We start from the raw sequence: 21271 nt of genomic DNA, 5'->3' as shown, positions 1-21271 counted from the left end.
CAAAACGACGTTGAATGAAACCGGGAGGAAAATCATTTAGAACTGTTCAGAGAAAAAGTGCTCCCCTAAATGGTGGCTAGTGAACTCCTGGAGCTTGTTCTCATTGAAGGGTAGGTCATCAGTACTGTATTCATACAACAGTGTAGAGAAATTTGTTGCCAACAGCTCCCAAAACTATTCTAGAAGGGGCCAGGCAGAGAGATACCCTCTAGCATCTGTAATTCAAGAACTGCACACTGGGGAAGCATCAGGGAAACATTATGGGCAATAGGTCAGCTTTGCATCCTTTAGGGGCTTCCCTAAGCACTAGGTCACCAGGAGACAAAGCACTCTGCAGAATGGACACTCCTCATGTTCCCATAATATCCCCCATGCTCTCTCAGTCTCCATCAATTTTCTTGGCTTTTTCTTTTTTCCCTTTTTTTTTTTTTCCTATCTAATCACCACCCTTGGCATTCTTATCGAGTCTCCTCCAGGTGTTCACCCCCACAGCATTCTCTAAGAACTTCACAGCTCTTCTGCAACTATTTGAAGAACCTTCGCTTTGCCTTAACTTCTACCAACTTCATTTGCTAGGGCCTATTTCCTGTGCTGGATGAGACAGGGACCCGCCCCTATAAACCTCTGCATGCCAGTAATGATGGTGGCTGTTAAAAATTAGGCTAAAGCACACACCGTAGTCCAACCATAGTTGGACTCCACGTGGGAGAACTTCCATGAACCTGGGGTCATTGCTCCTGTTCTTCTGCAACCTTACTCAGCCCCACTGCATTCTTTGGGACAGACCACAACACACCAGCTATCAGTGTATGACAGCATTACAGACCACCACCATAATGGCTGGTCTACTATGTTGTAATTTATTCTAGGTGCCTGATTTTCCTTTTTGCTATCTTACTCTTTCGTCAGGCTTTCAATACATAAATACAAGAAAACAAGCTGACCACCACCACTAATGCAACGAATGAGAACGGATAGCGATAGAACAAGGGGGAATGGTTTGAAACTGAGACAGGGGAGGTTTAGGTTAAATCTTAGGAGGGTGGTGAGGCACTGGAACAGGTTGCCCAAGGAGGCTGTGGATGCCCCATCCCTGCAGGCATTCAAGGCCAGGCTGGATGTGGCTCTGGGCAGCCTGGGCTGCTGGTTGGTGACCTGCACACAGCAGGGGGTTGGAACTGGATGAGCATTGTGGGCCTTCACAACCCAGGCCATTCTGTGAAGATTATTCTACCCAGTACATACTTGCCACTTTCAATTTCCTCCACCATTTTACATCTTAGTGCAGCTCAAATGTAATGAAGTTCTTCACAATTCTTGATTCTGGTTTGGCTTTAGCTTTAAGTTGACCTGCTGATTCTGTTGTGTATTTCCCATCTTACTGGTGCCACCTAATTCTACCACCACTCAGCAACAATGCAACCCCACTATCAGCACATCTCCTCAAGTTAAGCCTCAGAAGCCCTCAACCCTCTTGGTTTCACCAACTCCTTTAATATCCTAGCTTCCAGTTTTCAATTAGGAAATAAACTCCATTAAAGTGTCAACAACTAGTTACGTACCGTATTAAACTTCCTTACTTGCTCCATTTTTTCTCCTTACAGGAAGATTTTCAAAGGCCTTGAGAGCTTACCAGGATCATCTCTAATGGAAGCCCTAGCCACATCCAAATCAGCAGTTGAAATGCAAGTCCACGCAGCTGTTTCAACCACAGCAAATTTAAGGGTAATGATCTCTATTTCCTCCTTGCAGTAAAAAGCTTGTCAAGTCTGGTTCATAACCCTTCCATGGAAGCATTATATAAAGCCTTGGCTTGATACTGATTTAATTGCTGTTGTTAAATAATCTTATATTATTGGGAAGATCATTCGAAGATGAAAACGTATGATTAATCCACCTGGTCCATCTACCAGCAAGGACTCCAGAGCACATCAAAAATACAAGAAATCCATTAGCAGAAATCACAAAGGGAAATATTTGGATAGGCTGTTTGAAAGTGAGACATGCCTAATGTTCTGTAAGCCCATCAGCTTTATCTTGCATTACACAGAATAGCAAACAAGGAAGCTCCTTAAGTACAGGCAACAGCAGGATAGGGAACAGACTGAAGTGAACTTGTAAGTCTTGTATAAACCACATCATAGAGAAGGAGAGAGAAAACACGTGGTTAAACCTCATCAGGAAACTTCTCCAAAGAAAGGTTAGACAATCTCAAGAGAATTCTAAGTTGTTTTTATTTTTTTGAGGGAAGGTGATGATGTATAAATCCAAGACAGATTTGAGGGGGATAATGGTAGCAGTAGTAAGGTACCACTGTAACACAGGAAGTACAAGTATAAAAGCTTCTCTGCCTGGATACAGAACAGAAACATGTTAATTAAACTGTCTACAAGACAATAGATTTCCTCCTAGCTGAAGAAAGCAGTGCTAACAAATTAGCAATTTCCATTATTTTCATGGTCTCATTGTTTCACATCAAATTTCAAGTAAGAAAAGGCCAAGTTCTACAAAATCGCCAAAGTCTTCAGAACTGCAGCCTTTGCTCAGCACACCATTTTCCTGGCATTCAGTTAGCTGACAGACCATTCAAAATATACATTCCTGGACTAAATATTTCAAGAAACATACCAACATATCCAGTCTATTCCATTCAGTTCATACTAAAAAAGCAAATTTTGTAGTCACAGCATATTTTAGTACATATTACAATGCATGTTTTGCAAGTAGTGTTTGTTTCTATATTTAACAATACAGATGTTCTTCATTTTTATTTCTAATGTAAGCAACTTCTTAGCTCATGTTACAAACCATCTGCCAATTGAAGGCCAAAATCACGTATGCTGATAAAAAAACCATAGCCTTACCTCCATTGCTAATGCTGCTGTCTGCTGGTCATAGTGGTTCAGAAGGTTAGGCATGAAGGTGGTGTTGTAAGGCAGATCCTGGCACATCCGCAGGATGATGGGCTCACAGGAAAATAAGCTGTGCCCTCTTGTGCAGCCCACCAAAACATCCAAGAGCCAAAAGCAGCAGAACATCCAGCTAACAGCCATCCTTCCACGCCGTGAATGGGGCCAGTTCCCGAGCCCAGCCAGAAAGCTCTTTCAACTCTTCTCCTGCCTCCTGATTTTGCTTCAGCAGCAGTTATTTGCAGTCCTGGTTTAGGTTCTTCACAACTGGGAAACTCTCAGTGCACAGCATTGTCAGCTCAGTCCTGAAGATGATGCATTTGAGACAGACGAACGAGGCATCTTGCTTTACCACCTGCATCAGGTTAAGGTATTCAGATGTTTAACCACATTCCCACACAATTGACTCCATCCTGATAGAACAACAGCCAGGTTACATTCTTCCTCTGACAGGTAGCTTAAGACAAAAAGAAAACACAACAAATAGAATATATCAAAAAAGCTCTCTCACTGATTACAGTTTTAGTTTCAAAAACACCATCAGAAAAATTGCTTAAAAATTCTTGTGTGCAAGACTAAAAATGGTCTGACCTTCTGGTGGGAAAAAGAAAGGAGGTATGCTGCAAAACTCACTTGAAAATGATGGTGGAAAGGCAGAAATCTGTTTATTAGGAATAAAATATTTTTAGAGAAACCCTGCACTTTAACTTACAACCATGTGAGACTACAACCACTGACCACACTGAAACCAAGTTTCTCATGACTCAAACTCCACCAGCACGTTCTCAGCGATAGCATCTTTACTTGCACGGCCACATAGCTTCTGCTGAATAACAAAACAAAAACAAAACAGTCACTGCCACCAACACACAAGTCCCAACCTGCACTACTGAGGACTTTTGCTCTGCCCTGCAAGCTGCACTCATGGCTTGGCTCGCTGTGCGCACACCTGTAGTTTCAGCCCAGCTGTTGCCAACTTTCATCATCTCTAACCCATTTGAGACAAATTTCCTATCTTGCACTCCAGCAACCATCATACCCGCCACATATCAGCCAGAAGGCAGCATTCTTTGCCCATCCCTTTCTCCGCACACTGCAAAAGACAGAAAATGCACAGGTAGCTAAATAGTGCTGTTCTGCCAGCTCCACTGTGCCTACAGAGCCAAATCACACAGCAGTAATTCCCAGGGCTGGGCCCACATCTTCTCAGAGCATTAAGGGGATTCAGCATATTGCATCCATCTGCTCCGGGGAAAACTCTGGAACTAGAGGCTAAAGTTTGAGAAAAGCTGACAGAGCCACAAGTCTTTTTTTCTTAGAGCAATTTTGTTTTACAGCAATGGATTTGTAATATCCAGTCTCCAGCCAAGTGCTTTTAAAAGAATTATGGTTTGTAATGAAAGGTAATAGAAATCTAGAAATATTGCTTGAACCAGGAAACCCAAAGTGCTCCATCAGCATTCCCAGGTGGAGGCATCACTAATCAGAGCAGGATCATAAATCTCAAGATTGAAAGCTTTTTCTCAGATGTTTGGGACGAGCCCTAAATTCTACAAGTCCAGAAGGAAAAAATGTTTTCCTTTCCCTCCAATGCAAACTTAGTGAGAGATATGAAAGAGTTCGCTGTCAGCCTTCTGCTAGAATCAGCTGGTCAAAAAAAGTTGCAGAGATGTACACACGTTTACATGGGCCCATCTTATGGTCAGAAAAATTAAACACCGTGTTCCTCTAAACCCTCATAAACCTTGAGGCTTGGGCCAGGAAATCTTGAGAGACTCCTTCCAACCTCAACTATTCCACACGTCTCTTTAAGATCACGTGAGGCAATGGCTTTGGCTGCAGCTGTTCAAGACATGTTGGAAAAACAAACAGGCAAATAGTAAAAAAGACCAAAGTGTTAAACACAACCACACTGCATTCAGTTCATTGACAACTTTCTCCCACAGGCTGCCCACTCTTTCACAGCTACTGACAGGAAATCCATGTTTGAAGCCACACTTTAGAACATAAAGAAAAATACACGAAGAGTAAAATTGTTCCAAACTACAGAAAAGGAAACATGACCAATAAAAAGAAAAGCTGGAAAGTGAACTACCTGAACACTAAGATAAGCAGTAGAATCAGCCAACACAGCTCAGATGAAAGTCTCTTCTTTCATACTGAAGCAAGCAAGCACTGATGAGAAGAACGGTCAACACACTGAATTTACAAGACCAAAATTCACCAAAACATGTAAGATGTGCTGTATCCCACCACACCTCATTCCCACCCAGCTCCAAGCTCAAATGGCCACGAAAAGCTTTGTCCTCCTGACCTTCAAGAAAGATATTTTTCAAAGACTTCAGGCACCAACTCAAGAAGACTCCATCTAACAACTTCATCAGAGTGAACTCACAGCAAGGACTGGCTATTGCCTTTCTAGGGGGGATCCTATGATTCAGATGCCATTCCAGCAGCAATCAGAAGACAACGCCTCCGAAGAGAGGTTCTGATGCTACATACTCACAGCAACCACCATACAGTACCACAAAGAAAATGTTTACTAGAGCCAGAAAAGAATGTTAGACTACAGAGCCTGGTCAGCTCATGCTCCTTCATGGAAAAGAAAGAAGTGAAATTAAGAAGAAAGACAACCATGCTATTGCAACAGGAGGTGAAAATTTCACAGACAAGCATACAGATGACCTATTAATTGGTGCAGACAGATGAATGCCATAACAAGCAATCTTCAGCATCAAGATAGTTTCTTACCACAGATCCAGTTCTGTATGCTCTTTGTTAAGCCTCTGCATATGGAATCCTGTGGTTATTCTTATATGTACATAAAAACAAAATACTTTTGGTGACACTGAGATTAAAGAGGAGGGGGGTAGGTAGGCAGGCAGGCATCCCCTAAGGGGCTGCAAAAGAAACTGTGGGCAAAAGGGGAAGGAAATAGCCCGTTTGTTAGTGTGGTTGCACATTTATACATTATTTATAATCATGCAAACCCATCTAATTCCTGCTGTAAAAGATACATTAAGACATGCAGAGAAGATAATGATAGAGTGAGAAGTCATGATGTGAAAGGATTGAACACCACATGCATTTTTTTTCTCCCCAAAAATAAATTTCAAAGTTAATAGAAAGGGCAGTAAGGGGAAGTAATGGGGGAGAAAAAAAATAATAAATCAGCAGATCTTACAAGGACACTCTGCAGGTGAACACATTAATGGTTAAATCTGCTGGAGATGTGAGACCATACAGCAAACTAGATTTTCCCTGCACAACTGGGAGGACGAGAAGAAAATGTCACCCTAGCCATTCCCCAGCCAGTTCTGACCACGAAGACAGAAAAGCAACCTGCCCATTGCACACAAGCACTGGCAGAGTTTCCCCGACCCATTCCCACCCACATGAAGGCACAAAAGCAGCATACATTATTCTCGTCACTCCATTTTAATTAGTCAGCGGGAAGGAAACTCCAGCGCTGAACTCCCCTGTTCCATTTAGGTTAGGGATTAAGGGAGAACCACAGCATAACCCCCACATCCTCTACGCCAATGAGGAGGCCATAGGGGAAGAAGGGCACGCATGTCGACACCCCTCCCCATGGTTTCTTTGCACTGAGGCCAGGTCACCGCAATCCTCTCCCAGAAGAAATTCTTTCTGCCCTCAACCATGGGGTTTGAACATTCATTAAATCATTCGGGTTGGAAAAGACCTCTAAGGTCATCCAGTCCAAACTCAGCCCACCCCACCATGCCCACGTCCCCCAGAGCCACATCTCTGCAATTCTGGAACCTCCAGGTTTGGTGACCCCACCACCTCCCCGGCCAGATGTGCCACTGCAACAACACTCTTTCTGAGGAGAAATTTTTCCTCGTATCCACCCTGAACCTCCCCTGGCACAACCTGAGGCCATCAGCTCTTATCCTACTGATGATTACCTGGGAACAGAGGCCGACCCCCACACAATTTTGAGTAGACCTGTGAGGAGCCAAGAATCAGACCTGATGATGCTCAGGGCTCCCTTCCATTTGTGGATATTACACTAATACATGAAATGGTCTCAAACTAAAAGAGGGGAGATTTAGATGGGATGGAAGGAAGATGTTTTTTACAACAAGGATGTTGAAGCACTGGAACAAGCTGCACAGAGGCGGTGGTGCCCCATCCTTGGAGATACTCAGGTCAGGCTGGATGGGCTCTGAGCACTGATGGAGCTGTGGGTGTCCCTGCTCAGTGCAGGGAATGGGACCAGATGGCCTCGAAAGGTCCCTTCCAACTCAATCCATTCTACGGTTCTATCCCTCTGGTGCCTCCCAACCTGGGCGGATCCCGAGGGACAGCTCAGCACCTCCCTCCGCAGGAGCTCACGCCGACCTCAGGGAATCGGATGTGGAGCGAGCAGCCATCCCCAACGCAGCGCTGAGGGGAACGAGGAGCCGCCACCCCCCGCCCGCAAGGCACCAAGCGAGGGGGAGGAGGACAGGTGGGAGCAGCACCTCTCGCCCCCCCCGGGGGACGCGCAGCGCCAGTGCAGCCCCTCAGCTCGTTCCCCCACCCGAAGAACGCCTCATGGCCGCTCCCCCCCACCGGGCGCCCCCGCTTTACGCGAGCTCCGTAGGGGCAGAAAGCGCGACATCCTTGAGGGAAAACCCCGACCGCTCCGCCCGGCCCCGAACCCCGCCGTTACCTCAGCGCGGGGTCCCGCCGCGGCCGCTCCGCTCCTTCCCTCAGGTGGCGGCGGGAGGCAACGGCCGCGCCTCCCTCCCGCCCGACCCCGCCGCAGCGCCCGACCCCGCCCCGCGCCTCCGCCCCGCCCACTCTCCCCGTCAGCCTCACCCCGCCGGAGCTCGCGAACCAATCAAAGCGAGCCGGGCAGGTTGCTAGGTAAAGACACCCCCCCTCCAGACCGTTGGCGGGATGTGATTGGCTGGCGGCCTCCCGGGCAGCGGTTGCCATAGCGACGGGAAGCGGCCTAGCGGGAGGAGCAGGCGGTGCCGCCCGCGGGAGGGGAGGAGGCGAGTGAGGGGCGGCCCTGGGCCGGGAGGGGACGAGGGGAGGAAGGACCGTAACAGAGAGCACGGCGGGGGGGCCGGGGGACAGGGAGAGCGGGTATGAGGGCAGTAGTGCATAAATGAAGTGGGGTATGAGGGGATAAATTGTGTGGGATGTGATAATGCTGGTAGTAGGGAGATAGCAAGGCTTCAGGAACAGAGGTCTGCCCATCTGCCTGCACTGCCAGGCCTGCTGTGGGGGTTGCATTGCTTTTAGGTGGAAGAAGTGCTCAGAAATTGTCACGCGCAAACGAGTGTGGATAAAGAATTGGTTGGATGGTCGTATCCAGAGGGTTGTTGTCAGTGGCTCCGTGTGCATGGGGGGGCTGGTCACAAATGTTCCCCAGGGTTCTATCGCGGGAGCAGTACTCTTCAACACCTTTATCAATGACATGGAGAGTGGGGCCAAGTGCACCCTCTGCAAATTCACGGGTGACACCTGGCAGAGTAGTGCAGTTAATACAATAGAAAGGAAGGATGCCATCCAGAGGGACCTGGACAAGCTCGAAAGGTGGGCCCATGAGAAGCTGATGGGGTTTAACAAGGCCACATGCAGGGTATTGCACTTGGGTCAAGGAAATCCCAGCTGGGAGCACAGCCTTGCCAGAAAGGACTTACTGATATTGGTAGATGGCAGCTGAACATGAGCCAGCACTGCGCCCTCACAGCCTAAAAGGCCAACTGTACCCTGGGCCACATCCAAGGCAGCATGGCCAGCAGGGCGAGGGAGGTGATCCTGCCCCTCTGCCTTGTGTTGTGAGGCCTGACCTGGAGTACTGCATCCAGACGTGCAGTCCTCAGTACAGGAGAGACATGGAGCTGTTGGAGTGCATCCAGAGTAGGGCCGCAAAAATGATCCCAGGGATGGAACAGCTCTCCTCTCTCTCAGGACAGGCTGAGAGACCTAGGGCTGTGCAGCCTAGCGAAGAGAAGGCTATGAGGTGACCTGAGAGTGGTCTTTTAATTTCTAGAGGGGGGCTGCAAGAAGGGGACTATCTCTTAAGCAGGGTCTGTTGTGATAGGACAAGAAGAAATGGTTTCAAACTAAAAGAAGAAAGATTTAGATTGAGTGTAAGAATCTTAATGATTTTTTTTAAAGAAGGGTGGTGAAGCACAGGCGCAGGTTGCCCAGGCTTATGAGGGTGCCCCATCCCTGGAGTCACTCAGGTCAGGCTGGACAGGGCTCTCAGTGTCTGATGGAGCTGTAGGTGTCCCAGTTTATTGCAAAGGATTTGGACTAGATGGCCCTTGAGGGTCCCTTCCAACTCAAATGTTTATGTCATTCTATGACCTCTGTGATGTAGACAAAGAGAGAAGCAGTCAGGTACAGACGCCAGCAGTACGGGGAAATCGCTGAGCTTATTGGAAGACTGGAGAGCAGGAAAGGTACCAGTCCTTTGGTATGAAGGGGAGAAAGGGAGTGGGGATGGAAGTTAAAGCAATGCAGCAAGCTAGCTGGCAATGGCACAGAGGAGCACAAGGGGGTTGGGGTCTGTGAGTCAGTGGAGGTGCTTCTGGTATGGGATATGGAGGTACTGATGGCTCAACGGGCATCGTGGACCATGGAGAAATTCAACTGCTTAATGCCTGGGAATTGCAGGGTTACTCAAGCCTTGGTTTTTGGATATTTCTGGTACACTCTTGCAGGGGTAAGGGTGTTGGTCTTGAGGTGTTGAGGTGGGGAGGAGCAGAAATATCAGTGGCAGAAGGTGCTGCACATGTCTAGGTTTATCAGTACTGTGGCAGTGCCATGCTCTGGGTTTATTGATCCCAAACCATTGGCACCACAGTGACCCTGGAAGCTAGGGCTGGTCAAGGAGAACAGTGTTGGCCTCTTCGTTGTAAATCATTCGTAAATCATTGCAAATAAGCAGTTAGCCTGCTGCCATCTCCTCTTGCCATCCCTCTCTGTGTCCCCCTCACATAAGTACCTGTTTCTCTTTACCTCTTCCCTCCAGGCCTATCATCTTGAATTTTTTTCTGCGCTGAAAGCCCTGTGGTTTGGCCTGTATTCCAGCTCACTTTTCTGTTACTGCCTTTTAGACTGCTTTGTCCATGACATTAATCAGTGCATTGTTTATTGGTGATAAACTAATTTACATTAAAAATGATTTACTTGTCTGAGCTTTAGATTCATGCATAAATCTGTTTATTCAAAGCAAAATACAACTGCACCATTGTCATCACATCAATTAATGTGATTAGATTCTTTCTCTGGAAAAGGCATTCTTAAACCTCTGAGTGCAGCAGGCTGTATTGAACCACAAGGGCTTATTGCTATAGAGATGTGGTCAAAAACATTACTAAAATGGGTCTGCTTCTGAAGGACTTGTTTTGAGTATGGTTTGTACAAACCTCTGGAATGCCATTCTATAGGGTTGATCCAGCTACAGGGAATGATTCCAATGCCATTAGTAAATATGATATGATCATTATGTATGGCTAATCTTTCCTCAGTACAATCATGCTTTTCTAAATCGAGGGCTTGACCCAACTTGTAGTGAAATCAGTGAAAGCATTTCTGTTGGCTTCAGCAGGATTTTGATCAGTTGTTGAACTATTTTGCTATATTAGACAATGCCTCTTATGTTTTCTTCCCTATGAAACTCATATATGCCACCTCCAGACATAACAAAAAGCACAAACCTCTTGGATGCCCTCTCAATTTATTCAAACTTTGGTTAAAATGCATTTGAACCATTCCTAGGTACTCTCTGGCTGTAGTAACCCAGGCCGAAGTATCGTCAAGTTTTCTTTGCGTGCTCGTGAGGACAGTAAGTGAAGCTATCATAGAATAATAGTATCTTTTGAGTTTGAAGGGACCCTTAAGGGTTGGCTCGTGTCCAGCTGCCATCCACCAGTACCCATAAGTCCTTTTCAGCAGGGCTGCACTCAGTTCTTGTCAAAAGCTTTAAAGAAATTAAGATAAATCATTAATTTCAGTGCTCTCAGGGTTTGTTATCCCACTGTAGAAGACCAGATTGATTTACACTGTTTCTTCTTGACAGATAAAGGTTGAATCTTGGGCCCTCCTTATCACCCAGAGGTGTAGTTAAATTATTTGCTTCAGAAGTTTTTTTTTCAGGAGCTGGAGACAAGGTGTCCAGTGCACAGTTCTGCTGCTCTTCTCCCTTTTTAACATTTGTGCTCTGCCAGGCTTACCTGCTTTCTGCAAATTGTGCAGCACCATTACTTTGCAACAGCTGGAGATCCCCAAGCATCGTGGTGTGAAGTTAGTCAGACACAGCCAGCATGCAAACACTGTGTGTACTCACACAACTTCATCCTTTGCCAGGCTTTTGCCCTCAAGTCTCATTTGCACTGGTGCCTACACCTGCCACTCCTCACTTGCCTTTTTAGTTTTCTTGTTAGGATATTCTATATTTTTAGCATCACGTGTCAGTAGCTGCCCCTCTCTGGGCAATGAATGTTTTCCATACATATATTTAAAGCTTGATTTCTTCTTAACATCATCTCACATCTGTTGCTGGTTGGACATCTCCGAATCAGCTGATGATGATTAATTTCATCCCAGGATACGTGAAGAACAAGCTAGAGCAATCTCAGGAATGTTACTTTGGGCAACTTGTCCAAAGATAACAAATACTGCAGAAGGAACATGGGGCCTGAGCTAAACAGCTTGACAAGCACAGGTCTGCACAGTGCACCAGCTGCTCTGCTGTGCTCAGTGAGCCACTGCTGCAGCCACCTCAGCATCGTGTCACAGATTAACTCTGCTCAGAGTTACCCCACACAGTCAGAGAAGCAGGATTTGCTGTTAATCCTGCTAGGGCTGGGGGGGTTCAGGGTGAAGACAAGAGCTACTGGTTTTCCTCTGGAGAGCAGACAGAAGGAGAAAGGGATAGCATGCTAGCACGCTGTGCACTTATAGGTTATCCATTTGGCTATGCTCATCTTTCTGCCTGATGCTACCTGCCTTTGCAGGCCTGTTTACACACTGGGCTCCAATACCAACTGCAATTCAAACAAACAGGCTTATGGCATATGCAGCAGGGGATGTGACTTCAGCCAGTTGTGTTGGGAGCCACAGTTTTGGCACATAAGCAGCACGAGAGGGTCCAGAGGCACTACTGCTTCTGTGAGCTGTGGGGCTGTTCATATGCCAGCTCACTGAGCTGTTTTCTGAATTGCAGCTATTCCAACACCAAGAAAGCACTGCCTGCATTGGGGAGGCAAACTGGAACATGAATCCTGGCCTGGGAGTGTGCTGCAGTGACAACTGATGGTTTTGTGACTAATGTAGAAGGTTGTCCCTGAAAAACAGGACACGGTTGCCAGAACCTGTTTTTTTGGCAGAGCAGCTATTTTTCTAGCTCGTAATGTTGTATTTCTGTGTGTTGAAAAGGGCAGGGGCTGTGTAGAAAAACAAAACAACAACACAGAAAGTGATTGTAATGCACATCCATAATGCAACTAGTGAGTTGCACAAGAAGCTTCTAATGTTTGCCAACTACAGAATGTGAGGATTTGAAGCCTTTGTAAGTCTTTTAGCTTTTAAAAGCTTCTCTGTGAGAAGTTAAAATTCCTGGGCATAAGTTATTTCAGCATCTTTACCAAAAGACAGAACTCAGACTCTTGGTAGGAACTTATTTTCTTACTGTGGACAATATTACATCACCAGAGGCAGATAGATATAGCAGATTTTTCACTTTTTCTTGAGATTTTGATTCCAAAAGAATTTAGGAGAAAAAAAAAAAAAAGGGGAGGAAAAACTGATCCAAAATGGTGGAGTGCCCAGACAGCTCCTGCAGTGGGGTTTTGAAGATTAATCTCCCATTAATATAGATGGGAACTTTGTCTGGGTAAGGAAAGAAAGACTGAGCTTTCAGGGAGATGTATTTTGTGAGCCTTAGAGCTGTAGTAGCTATAAAGGTGTGTGTTGTATGGAGTTGGAGGTGCTTGGATACACAGTAGGCTGGAAACACAATGTTGGAGTCACTCAGTGCTGAGTTTCCTTTTCTTTCATTCCTAAAGTCCATCTTGCCACCATGAACCTTTTAAGCAGTCTGAAGTGCTTGCAGAATGATTACCTAATAACTGTATGAAGGAAACAGAGATATATATTTTTTAATGTTAGTTGGAAAGAAATGACTTGGTTTTCAGGCAGCTCCAATCTGGAAATGGGATCTCTGAGGTGAGCAGTGACATTATCCTGCTGAATCCATCTGTGGTACAGAGGATGAAGGAGAAAAAGAAAGCTTTTCCTGTTTTGGGGCAAAGGTCTATGAAGAAATGGATTTTCTGACCAAAGTCCAGTTACTGGATTTCACAAAACGGAAGGGGAAATTGTGTTAAATGCCCTATTTACTTCAGGTAGGATTGTTTTGTTTCAAAGAGCAGCACAGTCAATACAAACCATCAAAACCAATCTGCCTGAAGACAGGATGCTGAGAAATTTCACTTGATTCTGGATCATTCTGGATTTCATTCTTTCAGTTAAGTGTGATGGAAACAAATTGGCCCTTTGAAGCCTGGCATTACATGCCCATCAGAATCAGCAAAAATCTATCTGATGTCACTTAAGTAGATGCACAGGCAATCTCCAGTTTTCAGTGCCAGCAAATGGGAAGAAATGTTATGTGTTTTCTAGCTCGCTGCAAATAGCCTCCTGTGATTACTTATGCAGCAAAAATCAAAGGCACATTCAATAACATTTGTGATGGGAAAGACTTGCTTAATTATTAATTATTGATATCATATTAGCACACAGAGGTTTCCATCAGGAAATGTGGGCTTTGCTGTCAAGTTACTATGAGTGCCCAAAATAAAAAGAAGGCCTTACCCTAACTGACCTTCAGGTAGTTTTACTTGTATCACTGCTATGCTTTGAAGTCGCTGAATTGCAATCTGCAATTTGTTTTGTGATTTGTTTTTCACTAACATACAGTAATGGAGTAGCACAAGGGTAATGCTGGTCTTTGCTCTGTTCAATTGTTGTAGGGGTTGGTGCTTACAGGACATTGGTAGATTCACCATCTCACCTACCGATGGCATTTGGGACTTCTAAAAACATGAATAGCCCCAAGCTACAAATCAAGATGAGCTCGTGGACACCTCTGAGCAACCCAGTCATGAACGAGCAGGTGAGTTCTGTGCAAATGGGTCAAATTCGTGGAGTCACAGAACTGGTGAGTTTGGAGAGGACTTCTGGTGATTGAGTCCAACTCTTCAAGACAAAGTCAGCTAGAGGGTTCGCTTGTGATCTTGTCCGGTCAGGTTTTGAATATTCACAAGCCTTAAAGCAAATTCTCAGTTTCATTTCACCAATTCTCAAGTCTCAGAAAACATTGACTTATCCTTTTGGCTGTGTAAATCATGAGCAATGGAATCAGAACTTCAATAACTTGTTCAATATTAGGAATAAATATATATATATGGAATACATAGTCTTTATGATATATTCACATGTATAAAACCTACTATGATATGTAAAGTTCTAATGTATATTGCTTAAAGCATATAAGCATTTAGTTGAAGTATTCTTATTTTGACAAGTAAACCATTTTTAATCAAAGAATATGTATTCGTTTCTTAGTGAAAGCCATTCTTTTTCTGCCTTAGAAGACTTAGCCCCAGAGCAAACCCAGTGTCAGTGTTTCTGAGTGGCCAGTGCTCCACCACAATTTGCAGGAGAGACCTTGGTACCCACACCCTGACTCCTTTGCTAAGCCTGGCCACGGTGAGATGGGGCTGATATTTTGTTAACTGAAGTGATGCACTCAATTTATAAATAACAAGATGCATTTCCTGGTCTCCCACTCTGCAGGCTAAATCTGGGATCTGCTAACGCAAGGAAGGTGTTTTTTTTTATCTCATGCATCATCAGGACAGCATTCCTCCCTCAGAGTTCAGTTAATATATCTGCTGATGATTCATTGAATTTAATCCAGAGTGGGCCATGACGTTACTCAGTGTGACTTCCTGGATTTCTCAGGCCCTCGTTTCACACACCTCTCTGTGTCCTCAGCTCAGTAACTAGAATTTGGCTATGATATATCTTCCACAAAAGCATATAGACTTCCTTAGGGATTATCAAGAAATGAAAATTTCATCACTTTGCTAACAATTTTTTTTTTCTTGGCTAATTCTCTATACCATTAAAAAATTAAACCTTGTCTCTTGTCTGAATACCTCTAGCATTAGCTTCCATCATCTAAATCTTCTTCTGCTAGCTTATTAAACTCTTTTGTAATGAGGTTGTTTTTTTTTTTTTTTAAATTGTGGAAGTACTTTTACTCTGCTTCAAGCCAACACTTGATCTTTTTTTTTGATAAACTAAACAGATTGAGCCCTTTGAAGTTCTTTCAGTTTGGCAGATTCTCCAGCCTTTGCATCATTTTAATGTCTGCTTCCTACACTCTTTATAACACATTTTTACAGACACACATCACTAGGTAATAAAGTGCGATCTGACTAGCAGTGAGTGGGTAAAAAAAGCCCTTTCTCATCTTTTTACTCCTCCACTCTTTAGGCAATGTGGTGTTGCATTGTGCTGCAGCAAATCTCGTAGGAGCTAATATTAGACTGTTTTGTACTCTTGCCCTTAGAATCATAGAATTGTAGAATCACCAAGGTTGGGAAAGACCTCAAAGATCATCCAGTCCAACTGTCCACCAGTACTGCCCACTACTCCATGTTCCTAATCACCACATCTGTCCTTTCCTTAAACACCTCCAGGGATGGTGACTCCACGCTGGACAGACTGCTTCAATGCCTCAGCACTCTTTTAGGGCAGAAATGCTTCCTTATATCCAACCTGAACTATCCCTGGTTTAACCTGACGCCATCACTTCTTTTCCCTTTGCTAGTTACCTGAAGAAGAGGCTGAAGCCCATCTCACTACAACCTTCTTTCAGGCAGTTGTAGGGAGTGGTGAGGTCTCTCCTGAGCCTCCTCTTCTCCAAACTGAAAAATGACAATTTCCTCAGCTGCTCCCCATAACACTTGTGCTCCTGCTGCATTGCCTCCAGGGCCTCAATGTCTTGTTTTTCTCAGCCAAGTGTCAACAGACACCCTCAGATCCTTTTTCTCTGCACAGTCTTCCAGCCACTCTGCCCCAAGCCTGTAGCATTGCCTGGGGTTGCTGTGGCCAAAGTGCAGGACCTGGCACTTGGTCTTGTTGAACTTCATCCCATTGGCCTGAGCCCAGCTATCCAGCCTGTCCTCTGTAGGGCCTTCCTACCCTCAGGCAGATCGATATTTCCTCCAAGCTTGGTATCATCTGCAAACTTACTGAGGGCACACTCAATTCCCTCATCCAAATTCCCTCAATTCCCTCATCCAAATCATCTTTAAAAATAATGAACAGAACAATTCCCAGTAGTGACCCCAGGAGAGCACCACTTGTGACCGGCCGCCAGTTGGGTGTCACTCCATTCATCTCCATGCTTTGGGCCCAGCCCTCCAGCCAGTTCCTTACCCAGCAAAGAGTGTACCTGTCCCAGTCATGGGCTGCAGCTTCTCCAGGATAATACTGTGGGAGAGACAGTGTCAAAGGCTTTGTTGAAGTCTAGGTAGACAACAACAGCAGTCTTTCTGTCGTCCTCCAACATCTTAATGTTGTTGTTCTGGGTAGGAAAGAACCTACCTCCTATCTCCCAGACCTGTGATCAGTGATTAAATTCATTATAAAAAGTATTTGCTTCTGATCCAGGTTTGAAACTCTTTCATTTATCCCTACACAGCTCTCAGTGCTGGCTCTGCAGAGTTAGAAGAAAACAAATAGTTGCAACAAAAATATTGCCAACAGGTGAAATTGGGAGATAATCCAATTGATATATATAAGGTGTGAGAAGGTTTTATTTTCCCATCCTATTTTATTTTACCATCCTATCTGTGTTCATTTCTGCACTTTTGAGTGAAGACGAAGTCTGAAAAAGTAAAGAGTTTATAGAAAGAAGGTATGTGAAAAACAGTGAGAAGATAAAAACAGAGAGAGAAGAGGTGCCTAAGAAAAATACTTCTTAGATGAATTGGCAGTGAGGGGCAGGAGTGGTGAGAATTTAGAGCTGGTCAATAGCATGTAAGCTCCATCTAAACAACTGCTAGGAGCAGGTTCAAAGCAGTTAGTGTAAACTTGCCACCTGTCTAATTTGGGTTAATCCAGGGGATGCTGCTTCAGTGGTTCCTGCAGATTTCCCTAGGTTTTCAAATATGTTCAGGAGCACGCTTGTCTGCATTGATGTCAGGACCCAAGATGTCTCCTGCTCGTTGTATATCCTGAGTCTTGTTCTCCATCTATATTTTTCTGCCTTCACTGCAGCTGTCAGATCTTGCCCGTAGTGTTACACTGGGTCATGGGCAGACATCTGTTTTAAATCCACAATCTCCAGCAGGAACAAACCAAAGTAAAGAAGCCAGAGTTAGGAATATTAAGCAATATTCACACTCAGAAAACCAGAGGAGGAGCTGCATTTAAGGAAGGACTGGAAGTCGAGAGAGTATTTGCCTTCAGTTAGTCAGAATTATGCAGTGGGACAGAAGAGCCTCAGTGGCATTTGCAGCAAAGTCTGGAGGGATTTGCCAGACAGCCCTGAACTTGAGCTTATTTATAACTACCTAAGAACACAGATGTGAGATGGCAGTTCTCAGGAGCAACCTGGGCTTTGAGCTGAATCCTAGGCCAGCCAACCTAGCTAGGAGATAGGTGTGACTTGAAGGCCTTGGAGGAGGAAACAGTAAAAATGGATCTGATTGACTCAGCGGATGATTATACCAATCTGGGGCTATTCTATTGCTAATTAATGCTTCCAAGTGCCTGGAGTAGGCAGAACTTTCTAACAGAGTTGGCTTAGTTGTATCTCCAAAAATGCTGAAAGCAAATATGTGTCTTTCTTTGATCAAAGACCATTAAATTGCATTCAGTTACATAAATAGCTCCCTGCCTCACTTGAATTATCCATCTCGAAACTTAGATCTTTGACTATTCATCATTTGCTTGTGGCAAATCCCTTTCCAAGTTCAGCTTGTTCAGCTTTTGTATTTTTTTCACTTTGCCAAGTGTCCCGCATGCAAATAAAGCAAATAATAACTGTCAACATGCAAATAAAAGAAATGTCACTTTTCACTCCTCACAGGAGACACTCCTGCTGAGAGAGACAGAGCTGATGCTGACAACTGCTGTACCAGACATCAGCACTGATAATGTCTTTCTCTGCATGAACCTTCTTTGCAGGCTGTCAAAGCAATAACATTTTTGGAGTTTATAATGATCAAACATGTTTTCCTAGTTGTGGTTAATAGCTGTTTTTGTGCACAGTTATAAACTGGGCTTTTTCCTTGATCTGTCTTCTGGAGAAAAAAAAAAAAAAAAAGAAGCAATACATCTGTAGTATTTCCTCACTTGCAAGGTCATAGTCCTGAGCATAAAGGCAGTTTTGTAGTAGTGGAAAGCCACGTGCTAGTGCTTTCATATCTAGCTCCCTAAGGATGAAGGTCAACATCACAAATCCTCTGCTGTATTTTGATACCATTCATCCATCTTGTTAGTTGTCACTGTAAAGAACCTAGGGACAGCATGAGCCACAACAACTGGCCTTAGTAAGCCATTGCCAGAGCTTTGTGATAGCTACCCACGTTGTATCCATTCCATTACCCAATTTCTCCAGCTCAGGAGAACTGAAATCTACTGAAAAAAGTAAATAAAGATCTATGAAGGGCAACACAAGCAACCCAGGAGGTTTCAGGAGTGCTTTGATGACACAGGTCATCAAGGAGCCAACAAGGGAAGATGCTCTGCTGGTCCTCATTCTTATAAACGAGGAAGGATTGGTTGGGGATGTGTCCGATTCTGGACTCCCCATACAAGAAAGACAAAGACTTATTGGAAATAAGCCCAGTGGAATATCACAGAAAGGATCAGGAAATCGGAGCATCTGACACATGGGGAAGAGTTGAGAGTTATGGGATTGTTCAGCCTGGAGAAGAAAGGCTCAGATACAGGCCTTATCAGTGTATTTGGATACCTGATGGAAGGAGGTAAACAACACAGAGCCAGACTTTTCTTGGTAGCTTCCAGGGAAATGCCAAGAGACAATGGCCACAAACTGAAATGCAGGAAATTCCACTGACCATAGGAAAAAACATTTTTACCATGAGAGTGGTCACACAAAAGTTACTCAGAGAGACTGCAGAGTTTTCATCTAAGAAGATATTCAAAATCCAGTTGGATGTGGCCCTAAGCAACATACTTCAGCTGACCCTAGCAGGGACTTGGGATTTAACCATTCTCCTTAAGTTCCTTCCAACTTCACCCATTTTGTGATGCTGTTTCTATTTTCCAGGTTTCATAGCTTGTTTGGTTTTTTCAAGCTATGTTTTTTCTTAGCAGATACTGAATCTCCTTGCAGTATTCATTTTTAATTGTGTGTGTATGTTTTACAGGTATTTGAAGAAAGAAGAGCCCTGTTCAGAAAATGGGTAAACTTTTCCTTTTATATATATTTAAATACAGTTAGGTTTCTGAACTTATCAAGAGATTACTGTAAGGGGAATGTATAACATCCTACTTTGAAAAAGGGGTTCGTTTTCCTTAAAGATACGTGAACTTCAACTTTTGATGAAGGCAAAGGTGCCTTATGTTTGTAAGTTTTGAACTTGGGAAATTACATTCTTTTCTCAAAATTTTCTGCAATAAGATAAGAAGCCCTCAGAAAACTCTGTGAAGTCTTCAGAGAGGATGCTGGGTGTTCAGGTATTGCCTTTGCCTGATAGAAAGTCTTTAAAGCTGGTAGTAAATGACACGATATCTACAAAGAGCACACACAGGGCTCCTGATGCTGTAATCGCTGACCATCTCACAGTACCATGCCATCAATATCTTCATAACTTGTGTAGGAGTCAGGAAAGTGCTGTCATCCTATTTTTCGTTAAAAAAATGAGGTATACAGAGACTTAAAACAGAATTTTCTGCCACAGCCAGAGATCACTGTAAGATAGGCATTCAGGATAGGGTTTCTCTGGCCAAGTGTATGAGTGAAACAAAGGGATTTCAGCCTGATTGGTCTGGTCATCGTGGGCTCAGTGTACAGTCAACAGAAGGAAAGCAGTGCTTCCAGAGGGTAATTCATCTCACTTAATGTAGGATGAAAGAGCAGCTCTCTAGAGATGCCTGCTTCTGTAGCCTATGAAGGCAGTCATACCTGGCAGCTGTAAAGGAATGCAACTGTAAGTGACTTACCCTGGAAGCAGATGGCACAGCATGCAATGGCAGAATATCTGCAACACCTGAAATATCACATTGTCCTCACTCTTTTATGAGTAAAAACCTATATAATTATGGGAAAGTAGCTGTAATCTGCTCGTCTCCTGTGCAAAGAGGAATACAGACTCGGTGATTTTATTGCAGTAAATGAGTGGATGTATTAAAGCAGTGACTGTGTGGCTGAGCCCTTTGCACATCTTTATAAGTGGAAGCACAGAACCAGGTACATTGTTATGTATGGTACTCAGGCTAAAATGACATGTAGAAATAATGCTCTTTGAGAAAGGATATTTGCACAGTAACTTTGTGTGAACTGTGATGCTTATTCTTTATGCCTAATAGGGCACTTGTGTGAAAGCTTTTTGCATGTAAACTGTTTCTTACAGACAAGCATTTTGATTTTAAGTTCATACAGATTATTCATCTTTATAGGAAATACATTGTCCACTCCTTGTTATTTGTGTGCCTTTTGATAACAAGGGTCTTAACAAAAACCAAGAAAACAAAATAATTGGATGCTTGTTCACCTTTTAACATGAGAGTCAGTAACTCACAAACTTCAAATCTGTTTCTTGCAAACTGATGGGTGTTTTAAAATGCCTATGGTATATATGCTGGTAAAAAATGTTGTTGGAACCTCTATTGAAAGAGCCAAGATCTGGAAATAACCTTCCCTAAACACAACACAAGTGCTGAATCATCCTCTGAAAGGTTAAATACCTGACCCCCATCTGACACTTGGTCAGTACTTCTCACCATGCTCCTTTGGAGTTAATTCTCCTTGTGCTTCTGTCATCCATCATACCAATGAAAAGGGCGTGGAAAGCACAAAAGCTGTTCTTAGCTCCCTTCAAAGCCTTTGGCATTATGTTGTATGCAAAGCCTAGGGCAGCCTGAGTTCGGGAGAAACTTTATCAAGAAACCACAGTGCTTTGGCAGGACTTTTTACACTGATTCACACAATCCTCTCAGGCTGCACTCAGGAAGTACAGACTAGATGAAACTGCTGGAGATTGGCTTTCTATGGCTGGGAATCCGCATTCAGCGTAGTTACAAATGGCTTGTTATGAAACTGGAGGGCTGAAGTCCATCCTGAG

The 21271-nt window shown here is 44.1% G+C and overlaps 2 protein-coding genes across 3 annotated transcripts in view; one reads left to right on the top strand and one right to left on the bottom strand.

Moving 5' to 3' along the window:
- FZD3 (frizzled class receptor 3) overlaps window positions 1-3053 on the bottom strand; it is a gene marked incomplete at both ends in the record, with an annotated part of 45932 nt that extends 42879 nt beyond the window's left edge. Inside the window, one exon of one of the 2 annotated variants that reach the window (XM_079532717.1) lies at window positions 2865-3053. In XM_079532717.1, the coding sequence (XP_079388843.1) occupies window positions 2865-3053 (189 nt within the window). The remainder of the gene's footprint in view (window positions 1-2864) is intronic. The other variant, XM_079532718.1, reaches the window with a different exon arrangement.
- Window positions 3054-13959: 10906 nt separating this feature from the next.
- FBXO16 (F-box protein 16) overlaps window positions 13960-21271 on the top strand; it is a gene marked incomplete at both ends in the record, with an annotated part of 30037 nt that continues 22725 nt past the window's right edge. Inside the window, 2 exons of the mRNA XM_079550264.1 lie at window positions 13960-14055; window positions 19355-19390. Of these exons, the coding sequence (XP_079406390.1) occupies window positions 13960-14055; window positions 19355-19390 (132 nt within the window). The remainder of the gene's footprint in view (window positions 14056-19354; window positions 19391-21271) is intronic.

Source organism: Tetrao urogallus (genome assembly GCF_951394365.1).
Source record: "Tetrao urogallus genome assembly, chromosome: 2".
Lineage (NCBI taxonomy): Eukaryota > Metazoa > Chordata > Aves > Galliformes > Phasianidae > Tetrao > Tetrao urogallus.
This window is presented reverse-complemented; position numbering and strand designations above follow the sequence as displayed.